At 41.5% G+C, this 16,305-nt stretch overlaps 1 protein-coding gene across 1 annotated transcript in view; it reads left to right on the top strand.

The window, feature by feature from the left end:
• Nucleotides 1-16,305, top strand: part of smg1 (SMG1 nonsense mediated mRNA decay associated PI3K related kinase) — a 112,064-nt gene that overhangs the window by 50,889 nt on the left and 44,870 nt on the right. The window contains exons 25-38 of the mRNA XM_069674033.1: nt 94-405; nt 5,135-5,276; nt 5,775-5,925; nt 6,264-6,384; nt 7,030-7,275; nt 7,700-7,851; nt 10,726-10,861; nt 11,078-11,222; nt 11,468-11,606; nt 13,876-14,094; nt 14,204-14,384; nt 14,776-14,937; nt 15,491-15,705; nt 16,100-16,254. Of these exons, the coding sequence (XP_069530134.1) occupies nt 94-405; nt 5,135-5,276; nt 5,775-5,925; nt 6,264-6,384; nt 7,030-7,275; nt 7,700-7,851; nt 10,726-10,861; nt 11,078-11,222; nt 11,468-11,606; nt 13,876-14,094; nt 14,204-14,384; nt 14,776-14,937; nt 15,491-15,705; nt 16,100-16,254 (2,476 nt within the window). The remainder of the gene's footprint in view (nt 1-93; nt 406-5,134; nt 5,277-5,774; nt 5,926-6,263; nt 6,385-7,029; nt 7,276-7,699; nt 7,852-10,725; nt 10,862-11,077; nt 11,223-11,467; nt 11,607-13,875; nt 14,095-14,203; nt 14,385-14,775; nt 14,938-15,490; nt 15,706-16,099; nt 16,255-16,305) is intronic.

Raw genomic sequence — 16,305 nt, 5'->3', positions numbered from 1 at the left:
TGTATTTTGCCTGTATTGAATGCTTCTTTGAAAATTTTAAGAACTGCTGCTAAAAGTTGTTTTGTTGGGGGTGGTGGTGTTTTCTCTGAAAAGGTGACATCAAGAAAACAGTGCTGCTGAAGTCCAGTGAGTGTTCTCCTGAGGTGATCAACTTCCTGGCCAACAAAACGTGTCAGTGTTATGTGGCACTCTGTGATTGGGCGTCTGTGAAGGAGTGGCAGGCCACCGTCCATGCCATCAAACAGAACTCCACCAATCCAGTCAGCATAAACCTAAGGACAGATTTCAACTACATCCAGGCTCTTAGCTGCTTTGAGGATGGAGATCTGGATGAGTGTGGGGTTCAGCTGGAGCTGCTACCCGGAGAGGACTACAGCTCACTCTCAAGCACCAAGGACAAGCTGGGTAAGTGCTACAATCAAGAAAGAATTTTTAAAATATGAAGTTATTTAATTTACGAATCAAATTTAATTGAGTGCACTATATTTATTGTCCACCATAACACAATCATAATCAACATATTTGTATGCAATGTAATACAATCACCAACAATGCCAACTACTCTTATTATAGCATCCACAACAACCTTAATAGATTTAAACTGTATATTACTAAAAAAACTTCAATCAAAAGTCAATCCCAATTAAACGCAACGTCCCTTTCACTAACCAGGTGTAACAAATAAACGCCTGTCTCAAGTATACAGTATGCTGTTTCAGTGAAGCTGTTGTTTTTTTACTTTAACTGAAACACCACACATGTCTGCGCTCTGCGCTCACAAGTCCGATCAAACAAAATATGTCTGCATTGAAGTCTCCTCATATTTTTATTATAGAGCGTCTGAGAAATCCATGATGTGAAAGAAAGTCTGGGTTGTCGTCATTGGGTCCATAGATGTTTGCTATTGTTATCTTAATCTTCCTGACTAGTCCATTAATGATGAAAAAGTGGCTGTCTGGGTCTATTATTGTATTTATGTTTTGGTATTGAACATTTTTATGTACTAGAATGGCTACTCCTCTTTTTGGGAATTATATGATGCAGAACAAATATGATTTGTTCAATGAGTTTTGCGTTTAAGATGTCCTGATGCAGTAAGATGTAATTTTTGAGGTCCACTTTTCCTTGGGGTTGAAATTCCACTTCACAGAAATGACAATAATTAGTTTCATATTTGTTATAATAATAATACTAATTATGGTTTGTCTTACGAATATGTAGAGAAAGATCAAATGTAAAAATAAAACATAACCAGCAAACAAAAAAAGGGACAAAGACAGAACGAACATTTACAACAACAGGTGCATCAATATACAATATGTACACAGGCACATGAAGGTAGGTGAAGGCAGAGTAAAAGGAGAGACAATCTGACAGAGATGGAAGAGCTCTGTGTGGTGAGGGGGTGAAGGGTCGTGAGGTGTCTCTGTTTGTTTATAGGGACTGAATGCGAGACGGGGAGGGGAAGAGAAAGGGATAATAAGGGTCTAGTGCAGGGGTGTCAAACTCATATTAGGTAGTGGGCCGGATTTGTTCTGATGAGACCTCAAAGGGGCCGGACTATTTTTTGCCAACATCATGATGTCTTAACACAAAGATATATCGGCTACTACAGTTTTATTATTTGAAATAATTCAATAAGAGCCACCAGATACTTTTAACAATCAGTGAGCATTTCATGTTGTTGCATAAACAACAAAAAATGGAATAAAGCAACATGCGATCCTTGCAACATATTAACAAAGATTCATTTCAAATGTGAATGTCTTTGTCATTCACCAATGATACATTTGAAAGAATAGGTTAATAATAATAGCACATAATAATACTGTACAACAGGGAAGTGTAACAATAAGTGGCATAGTAAACTTTTTCCTATTTACACTACTCTAAACAACAATACATTTAGTGTTTAAATCTCATTGTGATTCATTAATTATTAATTTCAAATATTGCTGGTTAAGGCTATAAAACAGCCACCTGTTGTCCAGAAAGTCCGACCTGATATCGGGGTTAAACCAGCTGCCTTGGGATCAGGGCCTGTGGAATCCAGTGTGTAGTGACGAGAGAGAGAGGGAGAGATTTTGCCAACCAAGTTTGTGGCCGGCAGTATATGTGAAACTGAAACTGAGGAAAAGGAACACTCACATTTGCACTTGCTGGTCAGCACCTGACACTTTTTCACTTCCACCAGCCTGTCGACATCAGGAACTAGTTTCTGAGCAGTGGCGATTTTCATTATGTCCCTCAGATGTCCGTGCGTCAGCCGACTGCGCAGTTTGGACTTCATCCCTCACGTTAATACCTGCTCGCATACATATGTTGTCCCAAACATACAGACTACCTTTGATGCAAATGCTGTCCTTTATAAAGTAATGTCAAACGATCAGATGTAGATTCGTACTTTAACAGTGCGCTACACTGCAGTTTGATCAGCTCCATTCAGAGTTCCTCTCTCATGTGCGTAATCCCTCTCCAGCTGAGTGAAGACAGTTAATCGACTTTTAAACTCCGCTATGAGCCCCAACAGTGTGTTCCTGTACGTGTCCATACTTTTGTAATCCACAGGTACAGATTTTAGACAGGAGAGGTGGGCTGGGTTGTGCTGGGACAGGTGCGCCTGCCACAGAGCACATTTCATTTGGAAAGCACGAGCGGCCCTGCATGTTTACATTTATCACATTCAAATGTTCTGTAATGTCCACTGAAAAAGCAAGACCTGTAACCCTGTCTGGCTTATCTTACTCTGCCACTTGCTTTCCTCTCTGTGCCATGAATTGAGCGATCTCTGTGCGTAATTGAAAGAAGTGTCTGAGCACCGCTCCTCGGCTCAACCAGTGGACCTCAGTGTGAGGGCAGCTCATGCCTAATATCGTGATCAGATAAACAATCATCAAATTCTCAATATATACATCTATAAAAGTCTCTCTATAAAAACATAAATAGGCCTATATATATATATATATTTTTTTTTTTCTTTTTCATCCCCTTCCCCAAAATGTATCGCGGGCCTGATGAGACCTCCTGGCGGGCCGCATCTGGCCCGCAGGCCGCATCTTTGACATCCCTGGTCTAGTGCATAGCATTAACAGGAGCGTTGCTTTTTTTTCCACATTTTTTTTGTTTTTATCCTTTCAGTTGAGCCAGGGTGTGGTGTTGGACTTTCGGAATAGCTGTCCTTCGATGTAAAGTTTGAAGGGCTTTTCTTTTTCCCTTCTGCCTGTTTTGTTTGAGGATGGGATAAAGTTTTCTGCCGTTCATTTATTTCTCTGGGAAACTGTTTGTTTTTGCTGTATGTTGTTCCTTTTAAGCTCATATCCTCTTGCTTTTAATCAGTTCTTTTAGTTGAAAATGTTCGAATTTGGCAATTATGGGACGTGGTCTGTTTTCTGAGTGGGGTCCTCATCATCATATGCGGTGGTAAGTGATCTTGTTTACAGTTTCAATTGGGAGTTTCACAGCGATATGCGTACGTTTTTGACCATAGTTTCTGGAGTGTCAGTTGTGCTTTCGAGAATTCCATAAAAGAATAGGTTGTTGAGCATGTTTCTTGTTTGTATGTCGGGAATGGGTTCTTTCAGCATTTTGTTGATCTTTTTTGATAATGTCCATCTGAGAGGACGGAAGAGTACAGCATTTCAGAGTCTCCCACTAGTTGATCAGGATAAAGGCTTCTGAAATGTACCCCACAGTGAGCAATAGGAGGGACGGTGAGAGCTTTGCTGCTTGTGCTGGCTTTTATATATGGAAATAAAGGTTGAAATAACTATGATTAACTGTGTTTTTTTTCTCCATCACTTAACTTCACTTCTAGAAGGCATCTCTCAAGCGAAATCTTTACGGAAAACCTTATGGGTTAAATATATACTGCTGTGCTTATATCGCTTTGTAGGCCTACATGTCAAAATGTTATGTATTCTGTTCCCTAAGGGAGAGGAACAATGAAGGGAGACAATAACTTACAAGCTCAAAAGCCATAGAGCTCTAGGCTGCAGGGATAATCTTAGGCTCCTTAATCTAATAAATCGGACTTCTCAACAGGTAGGCATGCAGCTACCACAGTTCTGGGCGCAGGTGAATCACCTCTCCCCCCGCTTAAGAGAGGAGGTCGCGTTGTGGTGCGCTAGCACATCCATTCCCAGGGGTGCGTTGTGGTGCGCTAGCACATCCATTCCCAGGGGTGTGTTGTGGTCCGTCATGGAAAAGAACAGGTGGTCATGGGCATTTGCCCCAGAGGCAAAGAGGTCCACTTCCGCTCTGCCGAAACGATTCCATATTTGAGCGACCACCTGTGGTTGCAACCTCCACTCTCACACAAGAGCCCCCCCCCCCGGAGAGGAGGCCCGCCCCCAGGTTCAGGTGGCCTGGTACATGGGTAGCTCTTAGAGACAAAAATGCACACTGCACCATAGCAACAGAAAGCAAGACAGATTTAACAGGGTCCCCCCCCTGCCTGTTTATGTAAGAAACCACTGTTATATTGTCTGCTCTGATCAGAACAACACCTGTCGGAACAGGACAAAATTGCTTTAGAGCTAAGAAAGCTGCTAGTAGCTATCATAGATGCCATCATGCCTAACAGTAAAATCGTCCGGAAGCACGGTTTGCGTCCTATCTGAAATTGAGTGAGACAGTGGTAAAAAACACGGCCATTCTGTGCTCTGACAGACTTGCTAAGCTGGAAACAGCATATTTCCATCCTCAGAAAGGAAAACTGACCTGGGGTGAGTGTGCTTTTCTGCAAATTCACTGAAAGCCCACAGCCTCAATGTACGACAGAGCTAGCGACAGAGCTAGCCAGCTGTCTGGTCTCTAGAGAGTTTGGTCGGTCTCTCTCTTTCTCTCTCCAAATTTTGTATCCAGGTAATATACATTCTGATTTAAATAAAAAACTTTATAGTTCTTCCCATCTTTGCTGTGCAAGAGTTTTTTTTGTCAAATATAAACCCTGTTTTGTATAGATGCCTGTCCCAAATATAGGCAGGTTGACTTCATAGATTACAGCCAATAAAAGCCTGGGCTATTAATTGAAGTTTTACAATCGTTTGCATATGTGTATGTTATAAGATTATACTTAATAAGACCGTAAAACCTTTCTCTTCAAACATTCCCATTTGAATTTACTCTGTGTCAGATCTCAAGAGGCTTCTGCCCTTCATAAGTCCGGATCCAACTGAACTGCAGAGAGCTGTTGAGGTGCAGCTCCTTCGTAGTGCTGTTAGTGCCATGTCCAAAGCTGTTGAACAGCAGCAACAGAAGACCACACCCAATACAGAGTGAGTATTCATATAGACACTGCAAATGTGTTTTTAAGGTTCTGTGGTACTTCTTAACATTTTGTGGAAATAGAAATGCCTTTAAGGTCCTAAGAAGTTCAAAGATCCAGGATTTCTACAACTTGTTTGTTAGACTTGCTGTTCTTATGTTATTCAAATATGAGGTTAACACTGCAACATTGTCAAAATCTAAATTACTTCTAGGCATCAACGTGTTGGTCTTATATTTAAACACGAAAAATGCTACAGGGGGGAAAACACATGCAAATCTTGTCTGGTTGACCTTAACACAACTGGCCAATAACTATATTGGATAGGTTTGAATGTCTGATTGTCAGCAAAGTATATGGGGTGGGGATCTGAAGCCATTCATCCATTCACCCACACCTTTTAATCTAAAAAGTATTTTGTTCTTCTCTTAAAACAGTTTTAAGATTGTTTACATGTCTTACATAAGTAATGCAGTCTCTTAGTAATAAGTGTGATGTGATGTTGCAGTATATTGGTGCGCTGCCTGAAACAGACTGGACGGATCTGTTTGGGTCCTCTTCGCCTGTCCACCCTCACTCTGTCTGATGCCTTACCCAGCCTGCCCACATTGCAGCTCCATTGCACTGCCACCTTGGAGAACACACTTACTGGACAAGAAGTATGTTTACCAGCAATTTTAAATTTGACTGTATGTAACATGCATATGCACTAGCGATCTTTGTATGGTGTTTTTTTCTTCTTCAATTATTAAGTGGTTTGGACACCAGAGACTGTTAATGAAAATTATTACCAAAAGCACAACCAGAAATATTTATTAGCTAGATACCAAGATACTTATGTTGTTGTTAACTGATTTGCTGGCTAATCAATGTGGTGTGCTGCTTCCTATACCCTTGGTGGCTCATACATTGGCAGTTTTAACCTAAGTGAACAGCTGCAGACCTATGAAACAAAGTGGAGATCTCATACAACCCTGGGTGTTTACACTCTTTGCAGGACTGTGTGATTCCTCTGGGAAGTGAGGCTCTGAGCTCTTGTAAGCAGCAGGATGTCCAGCCTTTCCTTCAGGCCCTCAGATACACCATGTTCCAGAGGCAACTACTCCACAAAGTCAAAGGTTATTTTTAATGAGTTGAATTGGAGCATTGACTGTGTTATTGACCTTCACTCAGGACAGGTATACTGTGTTGTTCAAATTGCAGTGGTGCACATGCCGTTTTCCTAATAACCAATTTCTGGCATAAACTGTAATTGTTATAAACGTATTAGCCGATAAGTTGGTAATAATACATAATTTTGTTGTTTAATGGGGCATGACGCAAGTGTTTTGTTTTTTTGTTTTTTCACTTTACATATTGGCATGGTTAAATACGTTTTTAGGTTCACGTTCTTTTTGAGGTGTGCCGGTTTACAGGAAATGCTTAGATAGCCCGCAGTTTGCAGCTCTTTATCTAATCGATGGCTGATTAGATCTATCTATGGTTGTTGCCATGTACTATTCCTTTCTGTAAAACTGCTCCGCTAACCAATTAGAGCCTTTTTGTTGTGTAAGTATCTTGTGGTAATGTTTCTTTTTTGACTAAAGACAATGCTTGTCTAAAGGAAAGCTTTTAATTTGAAGCAATGGCCACAGGAAATGTTTGTGTGTATGTTTATACAAGTATACATAGGGCTATTATCTAAAGTGGACCAAGCCTGGGCACTTTGAAAAAAACTATGTTCAAAGATCTGAGATTTGGCCATCTCTTTTTTTTTTATCCAGGTTGCTCCTCTTCCCTAGATGGCCACCTAATAGAGCTTTGTCTGACTGCTGTCAAATTTGCCCGGAAAAAAGGCAACATTGCCCTGGCGTCGCGCCTGCTCAGCCAGTGCCGTGACGGAACACAAGAGGAGGAGCAGCAGGATGAGTTAAGCCAGGCCTTCAGGCGTCTCACCCTGGAGGGCACTATGGGGGAGAAATGGGGACCAGAGCTGCAGATAGAAAAGGCGAAAGTCCTAAGAACTGCAGGTGAGGAGGCTTTCAAAAACTGTGGACTACTATTATATATAAGGTGATTTCAAAATGGCTAAAGCCCAGTATTTCAATTATATCTGCCCTATGCAGCTGTAACCTAAAGCCAGAAGAACAGTACTTATCACATTGTTGTTACAGATTATTGTAGACACTTTTATAGTAAATTGGTCTCAAATGACATAACAGAGAATGAGTTTGCTCAATCCAGCACATACACAAGCAATTAAAAAGAACAATGATAAAAAAAAACATGTTTGAAGTTTATCAGAGGCACACAGGTCACAAAATGTCGACTGAAAAAAGACACAGCTGATCCAAGTTTCCTCGGTTTCTCACTTGTCAGAAATGTCTTTAGTTAACCAGTGTACTGATGATGTTCAGAGATGTGATTTTCTCTAATCAGTGTCTCTGTCCACAGGCCAGTCCATGATGGCCATGGAGATGCTGAGCAGAGCTGCTCTGTCCTACTGCCATGTGGGGAAGAATGAAGGTGCTGCCTGCCGCTCACTGTTGACGCTCTGCAAATGGCTGTTGGCTGACTGGAAGGAAATGACACCTCAGCTTAAACAGGCATGCTCACTTTTCAATTACCAAACTTGAATTTGTTCTGAATTTCAATATTTTAAAATGTAAGCCTGACATTAAGTTGATGTTACTGAAATCTTTTAAGTACAATATCAGCGTTGAGTACTTTTTTTTTTCTAAATGTTATTCAGCTGTCGTTGGCATGTTTTCTTACACAGTGCTATTAAGCTGAATTGTACATCATGGTTCTATGATTTCTTGATCACCACCGGCAACATTATGTAGTACCTGGAAATGCATTGTACGCATGCGCCTGAGGTCCAGGAATTACACTAACAAAGTACTCCCAGCAGTTATCTTCAATGGAGTTTCCTGGTGACAATGAACTTGAGTGTTCATAAGGATTTCATTGTGCCTTAGATAAATTCTTATCTCTACTTCTGTTTCATTCTTCCAGTGGTGGATACTACTAGCTAATATCACTCCTATTAAGTCCTATAATTTTCTAAGTAGCAGGTAAACTGCGCTCACCATATCTGGCTTGTAAGCTGGTTCTGTGTTTATCATAAATTTATTTTTTGTAGACCAGTGCATAGGAGTCAGGATTGTTTTTGGCCCTTGCTCCTCTCCAGCACCACCCCCTCATCAAAATTTTGTAGTTTTTCACTTGACTACCCTGCTATGGCCACAACAGTATGTGCCTTTTAACCTCCATTTCAATCACAACAACTCAATAACTCACAAAGCAGCCCTGGCTGGACTGTATTAGAAATAGGATTATGAAAAGTCAAAGAACATGATCCTTACAGTTGCATCAGGGGTGTCCAGATGTGCATGGGCTCTCTGTTGCATGTCGATGAGGGCATCATTCACACTGAGGTTAGGCTGGTATGCAAACTGAAGAGCATCAATGAATTAAGTTACCATGGGCCTGATGTAGCTGATGACAAGCCTCTTCAAGGATTTCATTATATGAGAGGTAAGGGCTGCAGGTTGGTTGCCATTTGAGACAGTGGGGTTTCTCTTTTTGGGAGCAGGAACCAGGCAAGATGTTTTACACAGTGTTGGGATCTTTTGTAGATGCAGGATCAGGTTTAATTAGTGTCTAAGGATTTCACACAGCTGCTCAGAGCAGGTCCTCAGTAGTTTGGGGCTGTTTCCATCAGGTTCGATGGCTTTTCCCTGCTTCAGTACTCAGTACCGTCAAGTTCCCTCCTGACCTGAAATGGTTGGAGTGTTATGGGTGATATTATAGGTGAGATGATAATGGGTGAAGTATGAGCCACAGATTTGACATAAGACACCACCCTGCCTGTTGCCTGTTGTAAAACAGATTAAGGTCCTCAGCAAGGTATTGGATGTATAACAGTGTATGGATGTAAGTGTATGTATGGGTTTATTGACTGAGTGAATTGTATTGGATGTATTGGATGCCCTTTCAGCCCCACCCTTTGAACCACTGGAACAGGTGGATTTGAAAATGGTGGCTTTTAAGACTGCTCTTTTGCTGTCTCTTGCTTGAACTAAAGGGGTGGGTGAGATGCATGTTCTTTTAGTACACTAAGTGTGCAAAAAGTTCACTCCAGGTCATGTTCTGGTGACCTTAAAACCTTTATGCCAAAAGTGTTAGGGTCATGTTCCCCAGTTGACCTTGTGTCCTTTTATCCTCCGCCTTTTTCCTCAGATGAGCATCAGCGGTTACATATGTTGTGCCCTATGCGGGTGTTACGCATCTACATGGATAGAACCAAAAGCTGTAGAAAAATTTTAGCAGCTATTAGTGGCTTTGGCAAGGAACCACCTGAGGAAACCAGTTTCAAAGCAGAAGCTCTCTCACTGGATTGTCTGTAGCTTACAGCTCTAAGGGTCTGCGAGAAGGGCTACATGCACATTCTACCACCTCATGGGCCCTTTTCAAGGGGATTTCCATTCAGGAGATTTGCACTGCATCAAGTTGGGCTTCCCCACACACCTTTGTCAGGTTCTACAGGCTTGATGTTAAAGCTCCCAATTAGCCCTGTTAGGTGTTTCGTGTGGCTGAGATCCAATAGGTCTCATTCCAGAAGTGTTACTTTCAAGGACACATCTGCCTTGAAATACAAGGTTGATTCCAGCCAATCCTGGCTGGCAGAACGGAATAGGAACTTCTGATGAGATCATGATGTAGTCGTATATGTGGCACTCACTCTAAGGTTGGTCCAGTGGTCACCCCTGCTTGCTAATATTTCCCCATGGAGAATATAGCTGTCCACATTAATACAGATTTTTAGACCAGCGAAATGAAAAATAAAAAACTTCACTTGTGATGGTGTGGGATTAAATTTAAGGGTAAGGGTAAGAAAAGCTAATGGATTGATATTTGTGGATATGAATATATGCATTTTTGTTTATTTAACAGGCTGCATTGTTATTGGTGTACAATTGATGTAGACTCATGTTAAAATCTGAGGTTAGTTTACATTATTCTCAAATGAAAAATGTATAGCTGAAATCATAATGTACAAGGAATTATTTCCAGTCCTTTCTTTTTAGTTCATGCAAATGGAAACATTATTCATGACCTTTGCAGTTACGCGAAAAGATCAAAAGGAGTTGACGGCTTGTTGTCAGGCGTGGTCTTGTTGGTATGCCTCATCCGGGTATACACTACACTCTCTGGTTGTCGGGAAGAATGAACAAGGCGACTGCTTTTTGTAAGGCCTTTTATCAGGTTGTTTGAATCACCATGCATTGGTATTATTTCTTGACATCCTGCTCATGCAAGCAATGGATTTCCATGTATTGCATACCTTGTCTGGTGATCATCAAGAATAAAACCAAATTTAGTTTTCTTATCATAATGTAGTCCCCCTGTAGAACAGTGTTTGCAATGTGTGTTTATTATTTTGTAAAAACAAAACTGGTGATTTTTTGGTCTAGGTGTTAAAGAAGACAGGAGCAGTAAACTCATCGAATACTGTGGGCAGCTTGTCACCTCTGAGCCAGATTTTATCTGCTCTGCTGGAGCTTCCTCTTGAGGTCCAGGGTATTCCCCACATCGTTGCTGAGACCTCAGGTAATGTTTTCTGTACAAGTTCATCTAGCTTTCTAAGACTTATCGATATTAAAGTATTCATGCTCACAAACACAGTTCTTCATACTTGAAGACAGATGTAGACATATCTAACACTACAGACATCTAAACTACAAGCATCTTGTACTATAGATCGCAAGAAATTTAGGGAGTTAATTTTCAAGTGATATTTTAATGTTGGGGGTTTTTCCTGTGCAGTGAGTGTGGGGGTCGGGGAACCAGACTTTGTGTTGGGCCAACTCTACCAGCTCTCTGTCAGCCTGGCTCCAGAGATGGCCAAGGCCTGGGCAGCCCTGGCCAGCTGGGCTTACCGCTGGGGCAGGAAGGTGGTGGATAATGCCAGGTTAGTGGACCAGCTGGAATAGATGCATCAATGTTGTGCTTCACCTGTGTGATCTAATACTGCCATTTTAAAATCGATAAATTGATGTTCTGATGTTTTTTCAGCGATTAATATTTTTAACTCAACTGTAATGTTTGATGCTGGTTTTGGTGGTGGTTGAATCGTACTGCATTATGTTGTTTTGTGTATTGGCCCATCAGCTAATACTGTAGGAAAATTCTTTCTGATTTATTTCTTCTCACAAGCCAAGGGGAGGGGTTGCCTCTCCTCCCTGGGGAGAAGAAGGAGATAGAGGACCTGCTGCCAGCAACCACCAGCGAAAAAGACAAAGACACCATCTTCAGCATTCTTGGACAGGCGATGTGTAGACCTACTGGCATACAGGTAGAGTCTGCATTTTGTACCGCACATTTTTTTTTCTTTTTGGGAATCTAAAAAAAATGTCTCTTACAACAGAGAGATGATGCAACTGAATATTTCAAGAGAACCAGCGGATTGATCCACAATCAAAGCAAGGTGCTGGAATAGGCTAATGATGGTTCTGATTGACAGCAAAAAGAATAGAATAAATGAAGAAAACTAAGGAAATTCCAGGCTATTTAACAATACTCATCAATTTTCCACTAACCCATTACGCTATTCCCCTTAAAAGCTTTAAGATTTTAATATTAAAACTAAAATTGATCTGATCAATATTTATCATTGATTTCATACTTACGAACTTTTCATCTCGTTTTTTCATTTAACTTATTTAACTTATTATTTTAACTTATTAACACTTATTTTTTCTCTGTCTCTCTTTCTGTGTTGAGATGTAAAGAACTGTCCACTCCACTGTTTCCTTGCTAATGAGATGGCTTTTTAGTGAGATTTTGTTTCAGCGGTGTGCTGTTGTAATCAAATCACATTACATCAGCACATAGCTGATTTATGATTTTCATGGTCAGGATCTCAAGGCACAGCCGGGGGGAGGAGGGCTTCCAGTTTTTGGGCCTTAGAATTTCATCTCTGCTTCTTGCAGACGATGTGTTTGTTTTTGGCTTCATCAAGCTGGGATCTCCAGCAGGCACTGGGATTTGTAGCGTTTGGAATGAGTGTCAGCATCTCTTAAGTCTGAGGCCATGGTTCTCTGCTTATAATTGGTTGATTGCTCCCTCCGGGTGGGGAATGAGTCTCTGCTTTTAGTGAAAGAGTTCATGGATCTCGGGGTTTTGTTTACAAGTGAGGGTAAAATGGATCGTGAGATTAGCAGGTTGGTGCAGCATCAGCAGTAATGTGGGAATGAGTTTCTTCGGAAGGGTGTCTGGGATCAGCCTTCGAGGTAGGATAAGGATCTCAGACATCGCAGTAGAGCTGCTATTCTTTTGCATCGAAAGGAGTCAGTTGAGGTGGTTTGGGCATCTGATTAGGATGCCTCCTGGGCACCTCCCTTTGGAGATTTTCTGGGCACGTCCAACTGGGACGAGACCCAGGGGCAGACCCAGACCTCACTGAAAGGATTATATATCCCATGTGGCCTGGGAACGCCTCGGAAGCCCTGGAAAATGTTGCTGGAGAGTGAGACGTCTGGGTCAGTTTGCTTAGCCTGCTGCCACCGCAACCTGGCCCCGCATACCGATATGCGGGGCGGTGCTGATACCGATGTTTAAAACAACAATTTTGCCGATGCCGATACCAATGTTTTTTTCAATAGCTGTAATTTTTGTAATTATTAATACCCTCATCTGGATAAGGGGCCAAAATTAACTTTGATTATAAAAAAATATATTTATTTAGGCCTTCATTACACTCTTTAAGAAAGAATCTTTCAAAATCCCAATACATGTATTTTTTATTTTTTTTTAAAGTATTATTTAAATAAAAATAATTTTAATCTCTTAAATCTACTGCACATTTAAAGCAGTTAAATAATAAAAACATTAGCTACTGCCATTAGTGCATGACACCTTATTTGCCAATAGGCCGATGTCTGTCAGCATGGCCAATATCGGCTGATTCCGATGTTTAGCTGAAGCTAAACAGCATCGGTGCATCCCTAGTTCGTAGTACATATAGTGCTGGTAAATATAAAAACGCTGTGCTGAAGTTAAGTCCCCCAAAATAGCATTCTAAGTTTGCAACCAAGCCCATTATGAGTCCATCTTGGCTACAGTTGTTGTTTGTCAAGGTTATTGTTCTGAATCTGAATCGCATTTGGTGGGTGTTGGAGGATGCCAAGGACTATAAGCACTGGAGTGCCTAACACTGAAAAGCATAAATATGCACCTCTATTGGGTTATCTTTCCCAGGTTTTCAGTTCCATTGCTTTTTTTTTGCAAGACAAAAGACAAAACAATTACTCAGCAAGACAGGAAAATTAATTACAATGAGTACAGGCCAGTTAATGGAGCAATCCTTCAAACAAAACAAGACAAGGCTGATGTTGGTGTGTGTGTGGGTGTTCTGAGTGGTTGTTTTGAGGTTAATTCTAGGGGGCAGGTGGTTGGGTTGGAAGCGAGGTGAGAGTAAGAAAAATAAGAATAAGTTAAATAAGTTATAATGATTTTAATAACAACAGTGTGCATATGTATTCCATTTGAATGTTACAGGGGCATGTTCAGTTCCATTGCTTATTGATGCAGATTGTTCTGATACTTCTATTCTATTGTGTCAGGATGAGGACATGGCTCTACAGCAGGAGGATGATGAAGACGACATGGTAGACTTGATCTGGCGGCACCTAACTGGCTCATGCCCCTGGTTGGCGGAGGCAGGCCAGCCTGTTACAGATGGTCTGATACGAGTTTGGAGACGCGTCGTGGACCGCATCTTTGGCCTCTACCGTGTGTCCTGCCAGGCCTATTTTACCTTCCTCAAGCTCAATGCTGGACAGGTGAGACCTAATGACTACAGGGTTATGTGTTGCTGTGGAAGACACTGACTGGGAGTCAAGGTAGCCTTTTGTTAAGTCCTCCAACCAGTCTATATGTTATGTGTTTTAGGTCCCCATAGACGAGGATGACCCGAAGCTCTTGCTCTCATATCACCATGGCAAACAGAGCAATGATGATGTGATAGTCATGGCAACTCTACGTCTTCTCCGCCTGCTGGTGAAGCATGCTGGTGAACTAAGGGAAAGACTTGAGCTTGGCTTAGCCTCCACCCCAACAGCACCCTGGAGGGGTATGTCATGTTGCGAAATAAACATCCACACAAGTGTTGACTATAAACACGACATTTATTCAGTTCACAGACTTTTATTTCACTGAGTTTAGTTTTGATTTGATTGTTTAGTGGTAAGGTAAATGCCAGCAGATTCAGAATATGACATGGTAAGCATTTAGCAGATATACTCAGATAAGTATCCCTTTGTATAAACTAGAACTTCCTCCACCTTTCTGTGACAACCCGCTATTCACCACGCCCTCAATAGTGGCTGTTCAGAATAGCTATAAAAATTCATTATCATTATTTTATCGTGTTAGGACAACATGATGTTTTAACTACTTATTTTCTAGGATATCCTGACCCTTTCTGCTGCCTTTTGTTTTCTGAAAATGTGTGTGCTCCTTAGGTATTATCCCTCAGCTTTTTTCCCGTCTCAACCATCCAGAGGCATACATCAGACAGAGCATATGCAGCCTGCTATGTCGAGTGGCCCAGGACTCTCCACATCTCATTCTCTACCCCGCAATTGTGGGCTCACTCTCGCTGGGAGGGGAGGCTCAGAATGCAGGTATTCTTAAATTCTGTTAAGCTTGGTATGTGGGCAGCTGTGGCTCAGTGGTAGTCGGTCGTCTTTTAATCAGAAGGTCGGAGGTTCGATCCCCAGCTCCCTCAGGCTACATTTCGAAGTGTTCTTGTGGCATAGCCAACAGGTATGAATGTGATAACTAATTGACAGTTAGGCACTTTACGGAGCAGCCTCTGCCATCAGTGTATGAATGTGTGTGTGTGAATGGGTGAATGTGACATGTAGTGTAAAAGCAGCTTTGAGTGGTCACAATGACTAGAAAAGTGCAGTAAGTACAGTCCATTTACCATTTATGTGCATCTTCTGTAAGAGCCTGACATGTCCTTTAACATGTCTCATTCATTTGAAAATAAGTTATTTATTCCCATCGTCAACTGGACTCTCAAAAGCTATGATGTTAGGATTGTCTGCTGTTAACAGTGGAGCAGCTGACCTCGACTGGTTAGAACTTGAGGGCCCTAATGAGAATATGAATTATCAGTGATGCCAGTAGAAGTGTACATACTTTAGATCTGTTATCTTGATATGTTCACAGGGAGTAAATTGCCTTCAGCTCTGCCTACCTTCTTGGGCAGCATGCAAGGAGAGGGCCTTGGTGGGGAGGAGGAGCAGCTTGATAATGACGGGCCAGGAGGAGTTCCAGAAGAGCTGGCTACCTTCTGCTCTAGTCAGGACCAAGCCATGATGCAGGATTGTTACAGCAAGATTGTGGAGAAACTGTCCTTTGCAAACCCTACAATGGTGCTTCAGGTAGAAGGCCACACACAGATGCTGTTCAATTGAGACAGTTTTTTAGCAGTCTATGAATATTCTTGTTCTTATAGAGTAGGAGGCACCCTTCAGAAACAGCAAGCATCATGTCCCTTTTTATGTTTAAGAGGTTTCATATTATATGTTAGAACCTAATTATAGTATTCTAATATTCAGCCATAAAATGGAAAAGAAAAGCAAGGTCTTTAAGTATAGAAACCATGGGAATGTGTTATTACTTGTTGGTTTATATTAGGTGTGAGTTGTCCTGCCCTAAAATGCATACAGAGTGAGTTAGCTGTCAATCAAACAATGTGTGCCTCCACCAGAAAATGTATTACTAAATAAAGCTGTAGTCTTCAGAATCTGCTAACCAGTCCTCTATGGTGACCAGGTTCAGCAGCTGGTTGGTGAGCTGCGCAGAGTGACCTTACTGTGGGATGAACTATGGCTGGGTGTATTACAACAGCAACACATGCATGTCCTGCGAAGGATCCAACAGCTAGAGGACGAGGTCAAAAGGGTGCAGAACAACAACACACTCCGCAGGTGAGTCTTGCCCAACTACAGTTCCAGACATTCAAACTCAATTTTTCAGAA

The sequence above is a fragment of the Semicossyphus pulcher genome, unplaced genomic scaffold (genome assembly GCF_022749685.1).
Source record: "Semicossyphus pulcher isolate SPU_LCO1_2020_fin unplaced genomic scaffold, fSemPul1.0.p SCAF_23, whole genome shotgun sequence".
Classification (NCBI taxonomy): Eukaryota; Metazoa; Chordata; class Actinopteri; order Labriformes; family Labridae; genus Semicossyphus; species Semicossyphus pulcher.
Note: the sequence above shows the minus strand (reverse complement) of the source record. Positions and strands in the feature narration are given on the sequence as shown.